At 36.7% G+C, this 20,944-nt stretch overlaps 1 protein-coding gene across 1 annotated transcript in view; it reads left to right on the top strand.

The window, feature by feature from the left end:
* The window catches only part of GNAI3 (G protein subunit alpha i3), a 40,098-nt gene extending 26,397 nt beyond the window's left edge, over positions 1-13,701 (top strand). Inside the window, exons 4-9 of the mRNA XM_060139419.1 lie at positions 31-188; positions 2,211-2,339; positions 5,476-5,605; positions 6,169-6,322; positions 11,257-11,470; positions 11,561-13,701. Coding sequence (XP_059995402.1) covers positions 31-188; positions 2,211-2,339; positions 5,476-5,605; positions 6,169-6,322; positions 11,257-11,447 — 762 coding nt within the window. The 3' untranslated portion in view covers positions 11,448-11,470; positions 11,561-13,701. The remainder of the gene's footprint in view (positions 1-30; positions 189-2,210; positions 2,340-5,475; positions 5,606-6,168; positions 6,323-11,256; positions 11,471-11,560) is intronic.
* Positions 13,702-20,944: the final 7,243 nt, after the last annotated feature.

Raw genomic sequence — 20,944 nt, 5'->3', positions numbered from 1 at the left:
CTGTCTCTCTCCTTTAACTGCTTTCTTCAGGATGATGCCCGGCAATTATTTGTTTTAGCTGGCAGTGCGGAAGAAGGAGTCATGACTCCAGAATTAGCAGGAGTGATTAAACGGTTATGGCGAGACGGTGGGGTGCAGGCTTGCTTCAGCAGATCCAGGGAATATCAGCTCAATGATTCTGCTTCATAGTAAGTAATTTTTCTCTGTGAAATGAAAACAGAAAATAACTTGGTGACCCTAGTGAAAGTTCAGTGCCCATTCTTAAGGAAATATTTAAGGAAGAGACACTTAGAATTCTGTAGGATCCCTTTATAAAGGTTGTTTCAGTTTAGGGTTATAGAGCCCTTGGTCATTTTATATGATTTGGAGAAAAGTATTTCCTCTTGGAGTGTAAATGGGAGACTTTGCATCATGAAAGTAGCTCCGTGGTCATTTATAGTAAACAAGTGAAAGAGGAGAGAAATCTATTGCATCTGAGTCCTGGATCTCTTCCAACTCAGTAGGTTCCCTCTGCATAAGGGCTTTGCATTGATTGCCAGCTAGCAAGGGAAATTAAAATTGTGATATCCCTTTTATGCACAACTCTCTGTGGCTGGGCTGCATTATGGATTTCTCTGGTACTAGTCACCACTTATAAATCTTTTGCCAGATCACGATAGTAGACTTTGTATAGAAAGAGAATGTTGAGTCTTGGAACGAAGTTGAAGCATCTATTTGTTAAGGAAATTCTCTAGGGTTACATAGTTTTAGAGAATTTGTATTGATAATTAATACTTCTGTGAAGCTATTACATGTTGTCCTATATTGCTTCTTTTACAGTGTGTTTATTTATAAGACCTATATTCAGAATGTGTGGGGTTTTTTTCTTAATGTGCTTTTGGGGGGCTTGGTAAGTTCTTTTTACTTGTATCCATCTCCGTACTAAATGAAGGCAGTTCTAAGCGTTAAGGTATTTTCTCCAATATTATATTTTCCTGCTTTTCCTATTATTCTAGCTCAAATTATTATAAAAAGATTAAATGATATTTGAAAAACTTAGCTTACTTTTTAAATGAAAACTTGACTTTAGAAACATTTCAGGATTCTTGCCCATCTCAATAATATTTTTCAGTTGCAGATGTTGGTAGTTTAAATAATTCTCCCAGTAGTCATCAAGCTAGATTGTAATTTCTTTTAACATACACTCAGTAAGCTCTGAATCCTCTAACTACACCTGAAGATACATGATTTATAGAGTTTTTTTCCATAATTGTTGATCTGAGGTTGACTGATTCCTTAACATTAATGATGGTACTTAGTTTTATAGAAAATCATTAAGAATTCAATTATTATGGTATCACCTATTAAAAAAAAATCTTTGGGAGCCCTGAAATTGTGAAGAATTTAATTTAGCTTTGAAGCAGTTTTTAAATTATTCCACTAAACAGATGAAGTTTCTTTGTAGGTATTAGTTTTTGGCTTAGATTTAAAAAAAAAACAAACCTGTAACTTTTCTGTTTCATGAATGAAAACAGGAAATACTCATTCTTATTGAGCTAAGTAGTTCTTGTTAATTTTAGTAATTCAAACAGCATTTTCTAATGTCCTAGCAAATGTTTAAACATACAGATGACCATTAAATGTCTGAGGGCTTTTGTTTTGGTTAGGTTTTTGTACTGTGCAGTGCACAGTTGATTTAGTATTAAATTTCAGGAATCTTTATTAAGAATAGCATTTCTATGTTTGTTTGTTTTTAATTGGCTTTCACAGTTTAATTTTGGTAGAATTAAAACCACCTTTTTTTTTTTTTTTTTTTGCGGTACGAGGGTCTCTCACTGCTGTGGCCTCTCCCGTTGTGGAGTATAGGCTCTGGACGCGCAGGCCCAGCAGCCATGGCTCACGGGCCCAGCCGCTCCGCGGCACGTGGGATCTTCCCGGACCAGGGCACAAACCCGTGTCCCCTGCATCGGCAGGTGGACTCTCAACCACTGTGCCACCAGGGAAGCCCAAAACCACTTTTGTGTAGTGTATATAAAACCTACTTTAATTGTCCTATGCTAGGTTCATTTTTTTCTCATTATCTTCTGTGATACTGAAGATCTGATTTGTTCTGCTACTTTAGTGACAGGTTCAGAACCTGCTTTTGGCAAGGAACTAGTTTAGTCTGTTGACTTGCTGTGCACATGGTTGGCTTCATTAAGTAAAAATAAATGTGTATTTTACTTACTTAGTTACCTAAATGATTTGGATAGAATATCCCAAACCAACTACATTCCAACTCAGCAAGATGTTTTGCGGACAAGAGTGAAGACCACAGGCATTGTGGAAACACATTTCACTTTCAAAGACCTGTACTTCAAGTAAGTCATTAGCCTTTTTCTAGATATGCCAAACACAAATATCTTTCCTTTAGTTAGTATCTCTTAATCAGGGTAAAATTTCTGTAGACAATATTCTTTGATTTAGAAACTTACAATTATATTCATTAGCCAGTATTTGTTTAAACTGAATGGGGGCCCAAACGTTTCTTCTTTCTCCAAATAGCATCAAGTATATTTTCCATTTGGAGGAACTTAAATTCAAAATTAAATTGTAACTTACATATCAATAAAAGTAATCATATGGTTACCAATTTATTTTATTTTATTTTCAGCTGCTTTTTTATTGGAATCGCCAAAACGTGTTGAATGTTTGTTGTTTAGAAGGGTAACAACAATACTAAAAGGATAGAAAACTAGTGTTTTGGTTTAGTTTATATGGCTTTGTTCTGGCATTTTGATATTAAAATAGAAATGCTTTTCTCACCAGTGTCAATCCTTTCTTACTGGATAGCACTTCTCTCTCAGTTTACTGGAATGAAGCTAATACTGTCATGGCCTTTGACCGGTTTGTGCACAGTATCATGCACAACTTAGTTCTTAATACAGTACAGAATGGAATATCGATCTAGGGATAGAGGTATTTTGTGGAGGTATGATATAATATAAACAATTATTGTTTTAGAGAGAGAAGATTCTAGTATTCTAATACAGAGGATTTTCTCATCAGCACTAGTAATTCTAGAATACGCTTCAGCTTGTCTCTGTATTAATGGTCTTTTGTAAATAATAGAACTGTCTTTTTGGTTCTTGTTTTCTGCTTTTATGACCTTTGAGATTAGGAGTAAACTTTCCCCCTTCAGTATATGATGTCCTTTTTAGCTACTTCATTATGCTTGTATGTAAAATGTGATATTCAGCATTGTTGCATGCAAATGTAACTTCTAGTTCAGATTCTCTCAATTTTTTTTTCTCTGAAAAAAATTGCTTCTTAGGTTTCGCAAAACCCACACAGCGTTTAGGTATTACTACATACTAGTTGAGGTCTTGAAATCTTAATACACCAAAACAGATTTGAAACCTGATGCAGGAAAATAGCAGTTCAGCTGAATATTTTTAGAATAGACGAGCTGCTTATCATAGTACTGATGAATTTATTTAACAAGAATAGCAGAGTCTCCATGGATTATCACCCATGAAACCGTAGGAGTGAGATGTCTCTTGGTGTGCTATAAGATTAGTAATCCATTCATAATTATATGTCATGACCTTTATTTATTTAGTGTGGGAAACTTTTTTGTTGATGTCATAGATTGATCTTTAGTTAGGTGATTCCTATTGGTCATTTTATGTCAGGATCAATAGCCAGATATAATTAAGGTGCTGCACCCACTTTATTGTTGGCATGTAGATATCTTGTTATGAAGTACTATCACTTCTTCCTTTTCCTCTTCTCTCTAGGCAAAACCACTATCCATTTATTCAAACATTTATTGAGCATCTCCTATATGCAAGGCATTGTGTAATTGCTTACTTGCCTCTCAGTTATGAGGTAATGTCTATAAAATGTTGATCTGTTAGTGAATGATACTGTAAATGTTAATATGTGTGAAAAGCCCACTTTGGGAACTTCACAGTGTTCTGCCAGTTTTATGGACTTTATAGAAAGAAATGGTGGAGCAAATTCAAATTATGGTGTACCAGTGTGTTTCTGCTCTTGAAAGGTCCATGGTGAAATATGTGATGTTAGCTTTCTTAAAACCTATAATATGACCTTGTATTAGAGCCAACTTGTGATTGCCTCATTCCAGGTGTCAGGACTAAAGGTTGAAAAGAACTGGGGAAGATCAAAAGACCAAAAGAAAAAGTGGGGTGATGAAGAGATGAGATGACTGTTCTCTTTCAAACATACATTGAGAAATTACTCAACTGTGTCTTATCTCTCTCAATCTCTAGGGGGAAAATTCTCTGGAAATAGATCCCTAGTCACTGTAGATCTGACACACTGAACCAGCTTGGCAGAGTTTAACCCTAAAACATTTTATCATTGTCATCAAACATATATCTTAAGAGTAGCTAACCATTTGTATGCATACCTCCTCAGACCCTAGTACCAGTTAAAAAACAAAGCCGTGCAGGTCCTCCTTTTACTATAGGTGGTAGATGAGGACACTGCTGACAGAAGTTCAGCAGTTGACTCAGGATATCAAGTAAGCACTCCAGAAGGGAGTAGTGGTCTAAAACTGATCTGAAGTGGAACATAAAATGTGTGAACCATTGAGGCTTTGTTGTTTTTAATTAGGTTAAATAAGACTTGGAGTTGGCAAATATTGGTTAAATTTTGTGTTTAGGTATTGGGTTCTTAGAGTCCTACCATAAAGTATAATTTACTTTTTTCTGTAATTAATCTCTAAAATGTTTTCCTTAAAGAAAAATGTATCTCAATTATACCTCAATTTAAAAAAAAAGAAACAAACAAAAAGTAAGGAAAACAAAGTTTTGAGTCAGTAGAGTTATGGAAGTAGAATGCAAGTTGGGGATTTATTGTTCTTTTTTTTAGCTAGAGAGATAAACCCTTTTGAGAGGTAGAGTAGTGTTGTGGGTACCAGGTTGGGTGCTGGAGTTAGAGTTCCAGTCCCCATTTGTTAGTAGTGTTCCCTTGGGCAAATTTTTTAACATATCTGTGCCTCAACTTCTTCATCTGTAAAATGGGGATAATAATAGTACTGACAGGAGTGTTATGAGGGTTAAATTAGTTAATGTACTTTAAGATGTTTAGTGTCTGGTAAATGTTAGTTATTATTGTTACTATCTTAAGTTGTATTGTTCAGCTCTTCATTTTTCCTGTCTTTTTTCCCTCCTTCCTTTAATCCATTTCAGTGCTTACTCTGCTGACTTTTGGCACATCTGACACAAGCTTTGATAGTGAAGAGGCTCAACTGTTTATCTAAAATAAGAATTTTAATTGTTCCTAAATTTTATTTTCTCATATTGTTCTCTTTTACATTTAACCACAGATAATTATTTTGACTACATTTTATCTGCTCCTTGTTTGTCTTTTCTATTATAAATGGGGTTTTGAATATGCAATAGTGGGAAGTTCCCTAACCAGTTCAGTTTAGGGAGATGTGTGTGTGCATGACCTTGCTGAAATTGTGCTTTCTTTCCCCTTACTCAGGATGTTTGATGTAGGTGGCCAAAGATCAGAACGAAAAAAGTGGATTCACTGTTTTGAGGGAGTGACAGCAATTATCTTCTGCGTGGCCCTCAGTGATTATGACCTCGTTCTGGCTGAGGATGAGGAGATGGTATGTTGGAGCTTCTGGTAAATAAAAGGCCTGTCTAATGCAGGCAGGAAACGGAAAATAGCTCTTAGGAAGACTTTGTTCATCCATTTACTCATTGAACCAAAACTTAAAATCCTTAATTTTTCTCCTTGTCAGTGTGATTAGATTTTTCAAAATATTGATCCATGCCCTCTTAAACTTACGAGATAGGACAGCACATTGAGTATGTGGGCAGGATTAAGTCCTCTTGTTAGCCAGTCCTTATTCCCACCTCTCAACCTCTAAGAATTATAAAAATGAGGACTGACTCAGCTTTTGTGTTATCAGTGTCTGACTTCTTTTCATGATTGCCCATCAGCACTTTTAAAACTTCTTGGTCTGGGACTTCCCTGGCGGTCCAGTGGTTAGGACTCTGTGTTTCCACTGCAGGGGGCATAGGTTCAATCCCTGGTCGGGGAACCAAGATCCTGTATGCCTTGTAGCACGCCCCCCCCAAAAAAAAACCTTTTTGGTCTGTTGTTCATTAACAGTTAATCTACTTTTCCTTTTTCCTACTGACCTATCATCCTTTGTTTCTTTTTTAGAACCGAATGCATGAAAGCATGAAACTGTTTGACAGCATTTGTAACAACAAATGGTTTACAGACACTTCGATCATTCTGTTCCTCAACAAGAAAGATCTTTTTGAGGAAAAAATAAAGAGGAGTCCATTAACTATCTGTTATCCAGAATACACAGGTAAGGGATCATGAAAGATTTTGTCGGAGGTATACATCTTGAGTCAAAACTTTAGTGACCTTCCTACAGCTGTCTTTTGTTTTGAACATTGTGTGTATCTCCTTATGGAGAGTGTTCACTGGTAGTGGTATCAACATTAAGCATGTGATTAAGACCCCTTAAGTCTAAAGTGTTATTCTAGACATAATTGAGTTTACTGTGTTTATTTTATATTTCTGTCCTCCTCATTTTTTTTTACATCTTTATTAGAGTATAATTGCTTTACAATGGTGTGTTACTTTCTGCTTTATAACAAAGTGAATCAGTTATACATATACATATGTTCCCATATCTCTTCCCTCTTGTGTCTCCCTCCCTCCCACCCTCCCTATCCCACCCCTCTAGGTGGTCACAAACCACCGAGCTGATCTCCCTGTGCTATGCGGCTGCTTTCCACTAGCTATCTATTTTACGTTTGGTAGTGTATATATGTCCATGCCTCTTTCTCGCTTTGTCACAGCTTACCCTTCCCCCTCCCCATATCCTCAAGTCCATTCTCTAGTAGGTCTGTGTCTTTATTCCTGTCTTACCCCTTGGTTCTTCATGACATTTTTTTTTTCTTAAATTCCATATATATGTGTTAGCATATGGTATTTGTCTTTCTCTTTCTGACTTACTTCACTCTGTATGACAGACTCTAAGTCTATCCACCTCATTACAAATAACTCAATTTTGTTTCTTTATATGGCTGAGTAATATTCCATTGTATATATGTGCCACATCTTCTTTATCCATTCATCCGATGATGGACACTTAGGTTGTTTCCATGTCCGGGCTATTGTAAATAGAGCTGCAATGAACATTTTGGTACATGACTCTTTTTGAATTATGGTTTTCTCAGGGTATATGCCCAGTAGTGGGATTGCTGGGTCATATGGTAGTTCTATTTGTAGTTTTTTAAGGAACCTCCATACTGTTCTCCATAGTGGCTGTACCAGTTCACATTCCCACCAGCAGTGCAAGAGTGTTCCCTTTTCTCCACACCCTCTCCAGCATTTATTGTTTCTAGATTTTTTGATGATGGCCATTCTGACTGGTGTGAGATGATATCTCATTGTAGTTTTGATTTGCATTTCTCTAATGATTAATGATGTTGAGCATTCTTTCATGTGTGTGTTGGCCATCTGTATATCTTCTTTGGAGAAATGTCTGTTTAGGTCTTCTGCCCATTTTTGGACTGGGTTGTTTGTTTTTTTGTTATTGAGCTGCATGAACTGCTTGTAAATTTTGGAGATTAATCCTTGTCTTCATTTTCTGAGGCAAATAAAGAATGATAAAAATCAAAATTTTGTATAAATATATTCACAAAATACAAGAATAAGGTGCAGTTACTACACTCAAGAAACTGACATTGGTTGTAGAAAGAGACACGCTTGAAGAATTTCATTTTAGTGTAAAATGTTCATTAATAGAAGAGCAGAAGAAGGGGTTACCTCAGTGGGATCAGTGTAGTCTTTTTCTAGAGGAAATGACACTTGGAGTAAGATAGTAAGAGGATGAACTGTAAATCATCAGGCACACGGGGGAATAAAAACATTTTAGGAAGAGGAAACAGCATATATGAAAATATGGTGTTAAAAATGACATGATTTGTTCTGAAACCTAGGAGGAATTTGGTATTGATGGAGCTTAAAGTGGTGGGGAAGAGTGGTTGAAGAAGTGGGCAAGGATGCTCATGGAGGGCATTGTATCCCATGCTGAGACAGTGGGGAGCTATTGAAGGATATTCATTGGGGTACATGATGTAGTAGAAACTGATTTAGAAAGATAATGTGATAGATGTCAATAAAGATAGATAGTAGGGGAGTTGAATTAGTGAGGACTCTCTTAGGATGCAAATAGAAACTTTTGATGAAGATACAGGGATATATCATAGAAGTCAAGGACAAGAATGCAGACAGTTCTCAAGAATGCAGTTAGAATTAGGAACCCTGCAAGCACTGTCAAGAACCCTGGGAGCACTTCTTTCCCCATCTCTGTTCTCTGTTCTCTGTGTCTCTCTATTCTTCTCTCTTTCCTTACCAACTTTCTCTGCTGCTCAGTTTATGTGATAAAAGATGGCCCTGCCACAGTTTCTATATCTCCTCCATTTAAAAGACCAGGCTAGACTGGGATTGTTTGGCCCAAGGTTCAAATTCCTAAAAGAGAGAGATTCTGGCCAGGGTTAAGTCAGGCAGAAACCCTTAGTTCAATCAGATGAGGTTAGGGACACAAACATGAGTGCCAGAGCTGTATCACTATGACCTTTAGATCAGAATTGAGTATTTCTAGGAAAGGGGACCTCTTGTTAGCTGAGCAGACATGTAAATGCTTTATATAGTAAGGTGAAAGGGTGTAGCTAGGGTAAGGAAGTGGGACAAGTCAAAGGTACTCTCAGAGTTCTGTATTAATTGGGTGTCAGTACGGTGATCTGAATTCATATTTAGGAATGTTGGTTTTGAAGTATCTATGGAACATCCTGATGCAGATATCTAACAGATAGTTATATATGTGGCCTTGAGCCTGGGGAGAGGTTACAGGTTAGTAACAGATACTGATTTGGGATCATGTGTAAATACAACATGGAAATGGATGAGATGACCTAGAGTGATGATATAGAATGAGGAGAGAATAGAATGAGAGTGAATACCAGGCTCTAAGGAGAAAAAGAAAGGTTTGTATAGGTTACAAAGAGAAGAATCTGGAAAGCCAAAGTATCAAAAACTAAGAGGAGAGTTTAAATAGTGAGGAGTGGTCAACAATGTCATATGCAGGTACGTAAATACATTTTGGAAAAAACGGCCTCTGGAGTTAGCAGTCAGGAGATCATTGACTGTTATGGAGAGCATTATCAGTGGAATGATGAGAGCAGAGCCAGGATCAGTGAGTTACTGAGTGGGAAGTGAAGAAATGAAGACAGGTGTAGCCTCCTCTTGAGCAGCTTAGATTACAGGGGAAGGAGAGATCTTTAAATGTTTATGAGCTTAGAGGTAAGATCCTACAGCAAAAGAGAAGTTACAAAAAGTGGATGTAATTGATGGAGCAAGATGTGTAAGCAGGTGGGAAAAGAAGGAAGCAAAAGTCTAGGCAGGATGAATGGATAAACAAATTGGTATATCTGTACAATGGAGTATTATTTAGCTATAAAAAGGAACAAAGTACTGATAATGCCACAACTTTGATGAACCCTATAAACTTTATACTAAATGGAAGAAGTCAAACAGAATAGGTTACGTTTGTGTGATTCCTTTTATATGATGTATCCCAAATAGGCAAATCCATAGAGACAAAGCAGTTTGGTTGTTGGTTATTAGGAAATTGGCACAAGGGGAATGAGGAATGATTACTTAATGGGAATGGGGTGTTTTTCTGGGGTGGTGGAAAAGTTTGAAACTAGAGAGAGGTGGTGATTGTATAGCATGTGACTGCACTAAATGCCACTGTATTGTAAACTTATTGCATGTTATGTGAATTTCACTTCAACTTAAAAAAAAAAAGTATAGATAGAGCAGTTGAATTTTGAATCAAAAGGAAGACATCTCTAAGACCAAAGATACAAATAAGTGCAGATATAGATAACTTTTTAAGTGAGGTGGTGGGCTAAAAAGTTGAGATGTAGTTTAAAGCCCCGTGGCCTCTGTTTTCTTAGGGAATTTGGAAATGTCGTCATCTGTTCAGAGGGAGGAGGGAGGTGAGAGTTGGGTAAGTTGATGGAAAGTATCCAAGTTTTAGAATGGGAGAACAATCTTACTTAAGACAAGTAAAGGATTGACATTAATGTTTCAGCTGGAAATCTTAACACATAGCAAAGAGTCCTCAATATCACGTCCATTTTTGGGTGGCGGGGGGTAGGGTGAACTTCCAAGCCTATCTTCCATTGACTTCATTCTTAAGGATTCTCACAGTCCTGATTTCCCAAGTATCAATATCTGTTCCTACCAGACAAAAATCTGATGTTACGTGTTTCAAACATCTGTCTCCTTTAATTTACAGAGGTTCTGCACATCTCAGTAAATCTATTTCAAGCACCCACCAAGCTATCTTCCTTCTGTTCTTTAAACAGTCTGTTTACATAATAGTCATTTCTTTAAGCTTTTCTTTGTTATTTAGTCATCTTTATATACTTACTTGTTGATATATTTTTGTCGTGCTTAATGTCACTGAAAATAGCCCCTAGTTCACAGGAATAACTGTGTATGCTGTCTTTGTTGAGTTTCCCTGGCTCTGCAGACAGTTTCTAAGGCTGTTCTAAAGAGTCACAAGTAGACAAGATTGTGTAGGAAGCAGGCGATTAAGAGTGTTAATTACCAATGTTGTTGAAATAGGGTTTAACTTTCGGGTCCCCCTCTTTGAAGAAATAACAGATTTATTAGGGTATAATTCACATACCATAAAATTCACCATTTAAACATATACAGTTCAGGCCCCTTTCGCTTTTGCATCTACTGGTTTACCTTTGGTTATTTAAACTATTTCCCTAAGGCTCTGAGGCTAAGCTCCGTTAAAATTGCAATGATTTTGAAAAGAAGCATGACTTCCCCTTTTGAATTGTTTATTTCAGCACCACTCCAAGGAGCACAAGCTCTCTGACCTTTTAAACAGTTATGTTCTTCTAGAAATGCATCTTCCTACCTCCCTAGTTTCCTTTTATTCTTTCTAGATTTTTTAGCTAAAAAGTCTAAATAAAAGGGAAAGAAACTTAAAGTTTTGTTTTCCTGGATCTTTGTGATAATTTTATTTTACTTATAATGAGATTCTGCACTCAAGAAACATGTAATGATTATAGAAAAATAGAAATCTGTTTATTTCAGTTGTGTTATATTTCCTCTCTCCGTAAGTAAATTGTGATGGCCTGACTTAGTTGAGTCCAAGCAGCTGTTTTAATTTGAACTGAGAATATTGGGTGTCTGCCTCAGGTTCCAATACATATGAAGAAGCAGCTGCTTACATTCAGTGCCAGTTTGAAGATCTGAACAGAAGAAAAGATACCAAGGAGATCTACACCCACTTCACCTGTGCCACAGACACCAAGAATGTTCAGTTTGTTTTTGATGCTGTTACAGATGTCATCATTAAAAACAACTTAAAGGAATGTGGACTTTATTGAAGAGTGTGGATGTTAAATAGAAGGTAAAACTTTGAACAGTTTAATTATAGTGCTGTACTGATGTCTCTTGACTTTGTAAACTTTTTCTAATTACAAATGTTCTTCTTTCCTAGTTATTACAGTGTGGAGTGTTGAGACCAGACTTCTTTTGCTGTCTCATTGGGCAGCTGCAAGCATGAACGGGACCAGGGAATGGCAGCGGCATGCAGAATCTTAGTACTCTTTAGCACAATCTTCTGTATTAGGGAACTCTTAATTGACATGAGATGCTAAAGTCAGACATTGGAATTGGAACAACTGTAAAGTATGATTTGATCATGAAGACATCACTTGGATTTCACAATCTCAAATGTTTAGGGCAGATGTCAAGTTGAGGTGCTGCATTCCAGAACTTCAATATGTAGCTTACTCTTTTTTTTTCGTTCTTGACAAACCACCAGTAGTTCATTTTTTAAGTTGTTTTTTGTTGTTTATTTTTTTTTATCAAGGGAAGAATAACTTCACTAAATTTTATTTCTTTGTAAAAGAATCTTTATTAAAACACAAACAGTCTTAACTATGCACATGATGTGACCAGATCATCTTGAAAATTTTCCTTTTAGTAGGAACTCTTTGTTTTTAACTCTTGGTATGGTCAGAATATAATATTTCCATAATTGCTTAATTCTTTACAATTATTGGGGCTCTAATTATAGCTTTTTTGGATGAAATTTATGTTACTATTCCTGTTCAAAGTACCATTATGGTTTCTAAATGGTAATTACATTGAAGCATTCTGTAGTAAGATTCCAGCTCTTTTTTTAAGCTTATGGTTGAAGGTTAACCTGGTTTATGCTGATTACCAAATTACTAGATAAATGCTGATGTAGTATGATAAAGTCAGCTTCTTGGATACAGACGCACCCAGGGCAGCTGCCAGTTAGAAATGCAAATTGCTAAATTCCAAACAGAACCAGTGTGACTTTGCTGCTACACATCTGCTAAATTGACCACTTCAATTCTTGCTTGTCCGTCTCAGTCATAGGGAGTTCTGTAAAAGATGCCCCTTGTTTTCCATCTTCCATTGGCTTTTTCTGTTGGGAAACATCTAAAGTGTATTAACAGTGCATGCCTTTACTTTGTAAACATGGTGCCAAATCCCTGTTTGCCATTGTTTTTATTGTAGCAATGTTCATTGTAGTAATCCTTAGTCAGTACCTTCTTTTGCTGAAACTATTGATTTGGGGACTTTTTTTCCACTTTGTTGTGTGTACAGATTTTAATCTGTTATAGTTGGCAGCAGTATTAAAATGGTGAGTAAAGAGTCCAGGTTTGTTCCTGTTTGTAACTAGTCCTTTCTGGAAGTATTTTCTTCTGTTGCTTTTTGCCCCTGCTGTGTGCTTAGGCCTTTGTCTGAGAATGGGTTAGGTAGAAGGGTTCCCTGAAGGTGTTAATCTTTTGGTGTAATAGTATTGTTGAATCTTGGCCTGACTGAGCGTGTTATGTCATATCTGTGTTAGTGATATGCAGTCAAAACTCATTTTCCAGATTTACATTTTGGTTGTGTGGAGAGCTCTATTTACCTCAGCCTGCAGGTCCTTTTGTACAATGTACAGCAAATGTCATTAAATACTGAATGGTCCATTAGGGGAAGGCAAATGAAGAGAATGCATTTTGAGCATTCCAAATCAGTAGTTTGAGTAGTGCCTTTTGGGGTCCGATCTTTTTCGATTGGATTCTATTTCATCTTTTGATGTGACCTTTCACTAGTTTTAAAAAAAAAATGGTTGGTGGTCATCAAAGCTGGTTCAGAAAGCAAGCCACAGCACTTCAGTGCCTTTATTGGTAGTTTTTTTTTTTTTCTTTCGTGGGAAAAATACAACTATACAGATGGTATAACCGTTTTATCTAACAGTTTTTTTTTTTTTAGGATTGGCAAAACTGGATCTAAAAGAAAGAAAATTATCAGCTTCAATTGGTGATTGACTTGTGCCCACAATGTAAATAGGGATAGTTCTTGTTCATTTTGAATATATCTTTTCCTTATTGTATTGTGTGATATAGGATCATCTGGAAATGAGAACTGGTAGAATGTTGGTTTAACTGTAGTCTTTCTATAGTCTGGGCTAATGGGAATGCGTTGATAACACAAAATAAGGGATAATCCAAAAAAATTAATACTTTGAAATGCATTTTGTATTTTCACTTGAATACGTCTGTCTGATATGTTAATTTTTTAGCCCTTCTGTCAATGAAAAACAGTAGTTCTCCACAATTTTGCCTCTATACCATTTACATTTGTCCTGCGTTTACATGAGGATCACCTCCTACCCCCCCCATGCCAAATAATTTATCAAAATGCACATTCCTTAAGGACACAGGGACACAGTTTCAGTCAGTGGTTTTCAAATATGCCTTAAGTCAAAATCACCTGGAACCATCTCGGAGATTGACTCTTGGCTGGTGGGCTGGCATTCTGTAATTTTAAGAAGGTGATTCTGATCATCAGCCTTACAAATCACTATTGTATCAATATTTTGAATTAAAAGGTCTTTTCTTACAGCAGAGCCAGAATGTGGGAATGAAACCTCATATCTATTAGCCTGGAGAAAAAGGATTGATGTTTGTAATCAAAGAAGTGAAAAATTGCCTGTGTCTTTTTGGTGGAGAATACTGGAGATTTGTGATGGATCATGTTTCAGAATTTAGGTGCCCAGTCTTTGGACCACTTAAGAAATCAGCACATCTAAGAAAATTAAATTTTAACAAATAACGAACAGTAAACAGACACTAGCAGGAAGGATTGTAACAGTACCTTTATTTTGTTGACAGTCACATCTTCCCCACCTGATTAAAACTCTGGGCTGTAGAATTGCCATCCATTAGGCTCTATGTAGAGAGGAAGTATTCTGCTCCTTAATGGCCAGTCTTCCCTAACCTTATAATTTCAGCCTTGCAATAGGTTTCCTATTGCAATGAAAATTGCATGAAAATTCCAAGAATTTTTACAGTTATTCATAAGTGGATCTTGAAATGTCTTTTTCACCGTGGACAGTTTGAATTCTAAACCTCTAGTTCAGTGTATCATACTGATGGGTTGTTATTTTTCACAAGGTGCTACATTCTAAGAATAGATGGACCAAATTTTTAAAAGCTGTTTTCTTCCCTCGTTTATGTTTTATTCTCTTATGTATTATATTTGTGTTTTATTATATGCACATTATGGAGTATTTAGGAATAACTGCTGGTTCTTCTAATTTATTTGCCCACCTGTTATTCTTATATCCTGGCCACTGTTCTCTGATTTGTAGCTGTGGCTTTCTTTCGGCATTGCTTGCCTAACCTGACTAGTTACTTTTTATATTTATCCATTTGCTTAGCATAGTTCTGGAGTTTCCTGTTGCAGAGCTCCTTGCTGTATTGGCAGTTACATATAAGGGAAAGTTAGTCTCTTATCCAATTAAAAACCTGTCTTGATTTTTTCCCCTTCTAGATGTTCAAAAAACAATAGCCCTCTACTCACTGATATTACCTGTGAAATCTTTCATATGTGACACTGACTTTAAAAACAAAATTATCTCAGTTTCCAAGTACTGCCAGGTAATTTTTGTGTTCCAGTTTAGACTTCAAAGTACAAATCAGAGATCTGACCTGGACCAGCCACAGCTCTCCGTATAACTTTATGGCCACCAAACACAAGAGAAAACCAGGCTGCTTAGAGGCCTGGAACTGAAAGTTGCTCTTACTATGAACTATTAGAAAGTAAAAGATTTAAGTGAGGCGTACTGGAGAACTAATTTCCAGGATGGTCAAGATCCTTGTTCCTTTGTTTAGGTTTTAAATCCCCATTCCCACCCCCAGTTTTCTCATAACCTTTTATGAGTTACTTCTGCTGAGGAAAGCGTATTTCAGAACAAATCAGGGCAGGATGGTTATTTTCTGATACTATGTCAGGCCTACACCTGGCTTTACTCAAGTCTCTCAGGAATAAGAGATAATATGGAATATTATGCAGCAGTAGATACCTGAGGTGCAAGATTAACATACAGATTCTCTGGCTAAACTCTACTCAATTAAAATGTCTGAGCCAGGTCCTGGGAATATGTATTTTTAAAATAAATTCCTCAGGTGGTTCTGATGCAGCTAACCTGGGCCAATATTTGGGGACAACTGAATAGACCTTATATTAAAGATCAACCCAAATAGTAGACAACATCAAAATCACTAGTGAATGACTAAGTTATTTTTTATTTGCCATTAAGTATAAAGCACCTACATGACTTAAAGTGCCTTTCACCCAGAAAATTAGTATGAGGACTGTTTGGTCAAAGAACATTCCTACATTTTAGACAGAGTATTTCATTTTTATAGAAAATTAAGGCAAAACAAGAAACTTGGGGTTTCCAAACTTTTATTTCACTCCATTTATTTATTCAGTGAAAATTGAAAGATATACCAAAGTAAAGATAAAATCCTATGACAAAGGTAACTGTGTAATAACATGAATATTCATTTACAGTTGGTAGATAAAAGAGCAAAGCTAGCTATAGAATGAAAGTCTTCTTGAGAGGGTTTGGGAAGGGGTAGGTAAGGGGAATGATTGAGGAGTCAAATATAATATAAAATCTTTGTATGCCCAGTGGTATATGTTCTCCCTTCCTGAAATCTAGTGGGAATCAACATGGTAGTAGAAATAATCAAATATTAGTAAACATACTTCTGAGGTACACCATCTCAGTGTGTTAGTGTTCACTAAGCTGTGAGATCTTTGACAGCTGGCATATTAAGTTCTGTACAACCTGGTTTATCCTGTCTTCTTACCCTCCACCCCCACCCCCCAGCCATATTCCTTTGGGTTATCCAAACATTTTTACCGAGAGGCTTGTTTATATGTAAGAGAAAATCCCAGTAGACATAACAAATCATAAGAAATTACCTGTTTTTTCTTGCTTATGTAAGATGAAGGTCCGCAGCCTCTTATGAAGTTGGAGTTCACAACCCAGATGTGCTGGGTTCTGGTCTTTTCCCTGCTTCCAGCTAGCTATGAAGTCTTTCAGTCTTATATCCCTCATCTAAAGACAGACTAAATTATTTCTTCTAGCTGTGATAGTCTATGGTTCTGATCAAATAGAAATAACACATTTAAAAGTGTTTTGTACATACTTTTTGTGATACTCAAGATTGTACTCCACTGCAAAAAAGGTAACCTAAGACAATACCAACAAATGTATTCATTGTAGCTGGTTGTCTTTTCTCAGCATCACTTTCCCCATATTCATTTCGAAAACTTGAAGTCAAGTTCAACTACAAATTACCCTATATTTTGCGAAGCAGGGTGAAAAGGTCTTTGTTTTGCATTTAAATCCAGTTCTTTATTTTCTATTCAAACTGGTGCTTACTTTTCCATGACCAAAGGAAAGAAAAGTTCCTGCAGTCTGCAGTATATCTGTTTGACCTCACAGAGATGTCTTCACGCGTTTACCTAGCAGGATCACCAGAGGCTCTGGCACACTTGCAGTCCCTGGCCCAACACTGAAGTCCTGCTGGAATCTGTGCTCCGGGGGCTGTGCCGGGTAGAGAGGGAAGTGGGAGGTAAGAGCTCTTCACCCTTCACCACCTTCTCCACCCAGCATGGCCGGCACACTTTGGTCTACGGCACATCTCCAAGTATAGAGTGGTTTTTGAATGCTGTTATTTTTCACCTTGGGGATGGGGCCACCCAGATTTGGACTATTTGGGGTACGTGGTTTTTTTAATCAGAGTAAGAACTGTTACAAGTAGATATGTCTTTTATAGTTATACTGAATTTTTAGACTGAATTTTTGTGCTGCTTTTATTCCTCCTTTAATTGACAGAAGCATAAAAGCACATTTCCAATTATATTTTTTCCATTTTTTTATTGTGTTAAAATATACATAACATAAAATTTGCCATTTTAATTATTTTTAAGTGTATAGTTCAGTAGTACTAAGTACATTCACATCATTATACATCACCACCATTCATCTCCAGAACTTTTCTCATCTTCCCAAACTGAAACCATACCTATTAAATAATAATTCCCCATTTCCATTCTACTTTCTGTCTTTATAAATTTGACTACTTTAGGTACTTCATATAAGTGGAATTATACTGTATGTGTCCTTTTGAGTCAATCATATTTTTATAAGAAAAAAAAAGCAACTGTAATCAGATTTATATGAAATGGAACTTAATTTACATTTGGCTTACTTTCATCAGTGTCTAATCATGCAATGCAAGGGAAGTGTGTTACAGTCTCTGCCCTCTAAGAACAGAAAATTATACCTTAAACAAAGCTATTTATACTTTTACTGTTTTATGCTAATTTCACATTCTATTTTGAGACCAATTTGTATTTAGTGTGGAGATGATTTTGTTAAATATCTATGATTTAGAGATGGCATAATTTAAAAATGACCAAGGATTTGTTTGGGAATAGAAGGAGCTTAGGAGAATGAAAAAATTGACTTTGATGTTATAGTGTATGGTGGGCTGTTGGTATTACGGTGCATATAGAAAGACCACTGGCTTTGGATTCAGAAGACCTGTTTTGGAGTTCTAGTTCTGCTACTTCCTAGCAGTGTGATCTTGATGAAGACTCTCCACCTCCCTTGGCCTCAGTTACTTATCTGTAAATTGCTAGTGAACCTGGAATATTTTAAGTTTCTTCTAGCTTTATCGTTCTAAGAATTAAGATTGCAGTATGTGAAAATAGGGTTGAGTATTAGTTTCTGACCTATCTTGTTATGAAAAAACAATTTCTGATGATATAAAATTCAACAATATAGTGTAAATTTAAAATGAAACAAAAGAAGACAGATATAGACAGCAGAGTGAGTATATGGCATAATTTTGGTTTTAAGCTTTCTAACAGCTGTTTTATGCAAAGAGAACTTTTCATCCACACAATCAAAATGCCCATGAGATAAAAATAAGCCGGTTGGGTAGGAGAAGTACCAGTGGAGTTGTCTCTAATAGTATGAGGTTTGGGAACCATCTCTGGGCCTGACAAACAGTGAAGCTGCGGTAAGGATTAATGCCTTTTTTCGGAAGCTTATCCAGAACATTTGAAGTCCTCTTACCTTTACTCAGAGAACATCCCAGTGTTGGCTAAGAGCTTTAGGAAATTGTTTTGACTTTGTTCTAAGGAACAAGAGAACGGATGACCAAGGCCCACTGTTTTTATTCTGTGTAGACTCACCAGAAGAGTTTTAGCTTGAAAATATTGTAAGATGAATAACCAGATCCTAACTTCAGTAAAGCAGCTGTAGAAGTGTTGCTTTTAAGTACTGCTACTTCCCCATCCAGCCTCAAAGGTAACCTTTTTGCAAAGTGCATATAGGGTGGCTTGTGTGAATTTGTTTATAAACCAGTTAAAAGTTGGGATGTCTACCAGAGCAAAAGAAAACTAAAATGCAGCCGTGTTTTATTCTCCTAGAGATTGTTCTACCAGAAGACCTGTCCCACTGGCTTTGTTTTCATGCTAGTACTGTAGGGCAGGTTCTATATGAACATTAATAACCAAGGAGCCTGGGTTGGGCTTTTACAGTTTGGCCCATAGCCAATTCCTGCCTAGAGTCAAAGATCAAGGAAAAGTGAATAAAAGAAGCAAATAATCTGGCATGATTTGGGGGTAGGTGGGGCTACCCTACTTGAAGGTAGAATAAATGGGAAAAGTTACATCTGGGCCCTGAATAGATAAGATCATAGCTATAGCAAAGATTCTTAACCTGGGTCTTCAGAACTCCAAAGATAAAACTGGGTTCAATATGTTGGTTTCCTTTGTAATTCTCTTGAGTTTTATTTTATGCATTTTTAAATACTCTGAGAAGAGGTCCATAGGTTTCATCAGACTGCCAGAGGGATCTATGATACCAAAAAAAAACAAAAACTCAGAGCCCCTATATGTTGAGTTAAAGCAAAGAGGTTAATCTTTGGAGCGTGCCCTTTAGTATAGTCCCTGAACAGTGCTTGGATGCAAAAAGTCTTACCCAGATTTTTTTCTTCGGCTTAAGTTTTTTAATCGGCAGTGGGCAGAGTAGTTTTCCTTATTTTTCTGGTAATTCTCCCAAGTTGGTTTCTCTTCAAGGAATCAGAAAGACTATTAAATGAATCCAATTTTAACAGCTGCAAATGTATTCTTCAGTGTATTTCAAGCTCATATGGCTCTCTAGTATCAATATTGCTAGTAGTAGCCTAAGTGTGAATGTGTATTTTTGGCAAGGAGCAGATATTCATTTTAATTGACACTTTCTTTTATATACTAAATCTTGGATGCCCAGAGCTTTCCTCACTAGTAGTTGTAAATGCTAAATCTATACTTGACTTCACCACCTCCTGTCAAGATAAATACAAGCTTTGTTTCCCCCCAAAGGAGTTCAGGGAATAATTTAATTGTTGGCCTGTTTGGGGAGATGTTGTTTTCAGCCAGGCATCTCATGGACCCAGCTGCGAAGATTTTCGATGCCTAAAGCAAAATCAGCTGGCTTTTTTGTTCTCCTGAAACATGTAGTGGTTGAAACAAGGATTTTAGGATTGCTCACTTATTCTAAATTCTGTGATAGAGAAGTGGCAGCAATAAAATCATTAATACTCCAAGTGGGAGTGTGTTCTGTCCTCCAAGTTTACTCAGAACGTGTCTTGTATAGCTGATAAAGTTACTTACAGAGATATAGGGAACACAGTTTTTTGGCAGTTTGGGAGCAGAGGGATAATCTGTGCTTAATAAAAATCATTTTTGGGATCCCCTGGAGGTCCAGTGGTTAGGACTCTGAGCTTTCACTGCCGAGGGCCGGGGTTCAATCCCTGGTCGGAGAACTAAGATCCTGCAAACAGTGTGAGCGACCAAAAAAAAAAAAAAAGCCTTTCTGGATGTGTACCTTAGAAACTAAGAAACTCACATCTTCTATCTGGTGATTCAGGTCTCTGAGCTAAGGCACATAAAGGTCTGTTAGTAAAAAGGGGTGGTAGGTTTAGTGAGGTTCTGTTTTTAATTAGTTTTTTTGCAGACTGCAGGGAAGGTTTGCTTTTTTGTTTGGGATAATTCATCTAAAAACCTGGTGTTGAATTTCATACATGGGAGCTTTTATATAGGATTTCTTTCTGTCACTCACCACATAGCTTTTATGTGCCTTCCCCTCCTTCAGTTATGTTTGTGATCATTAGAATAACCCTGTGAAGTAGTATAGAGAAGTTATCTTCATTTTATAGATGAGGAACTCAAGGCTCACAGAAATGAAATATTTACATTTTTGTAGTAAGTTGCAGAACCAGTACTGGAACCTGGGTCTTCTGACTCCTGGCCTTGCATTCTTTAAACTGTACTAGCTATCCCACTTTTAAAAGAACGTATGAGACACAATTGCAATCATACCTACTCCATCTCCAAGGGAGAATGGATGTATTCTTGTCATGGTATATTGACCTAAAATTTTCTGCTTGAAATTACCCAGATTCTGAACCTGTTTATAGAACGTATACTTGAGGAATGGTGAGAA

Source organism: Lagenorhynchus albirostris, chromosome 2 (genome assembly GCF_949774975.1).
Source record: "Lagenorhynchus albirostris chromosome 2, mLagAlb1.1, whole genome shotgun sequence".
NCBI classification, from domain to species: Eukaryota; Metazoa; Chordata; class Mammalia; order Artiodactyla; family Delphinidae; genus Lagenorhynchus; species Lagenorhynchus albirostris.
The sequence above is the reverse complement of the archived record's forward strand: the minus strand, read 5'-3'. Positions and strand labels throughout refer to the sequence as shown.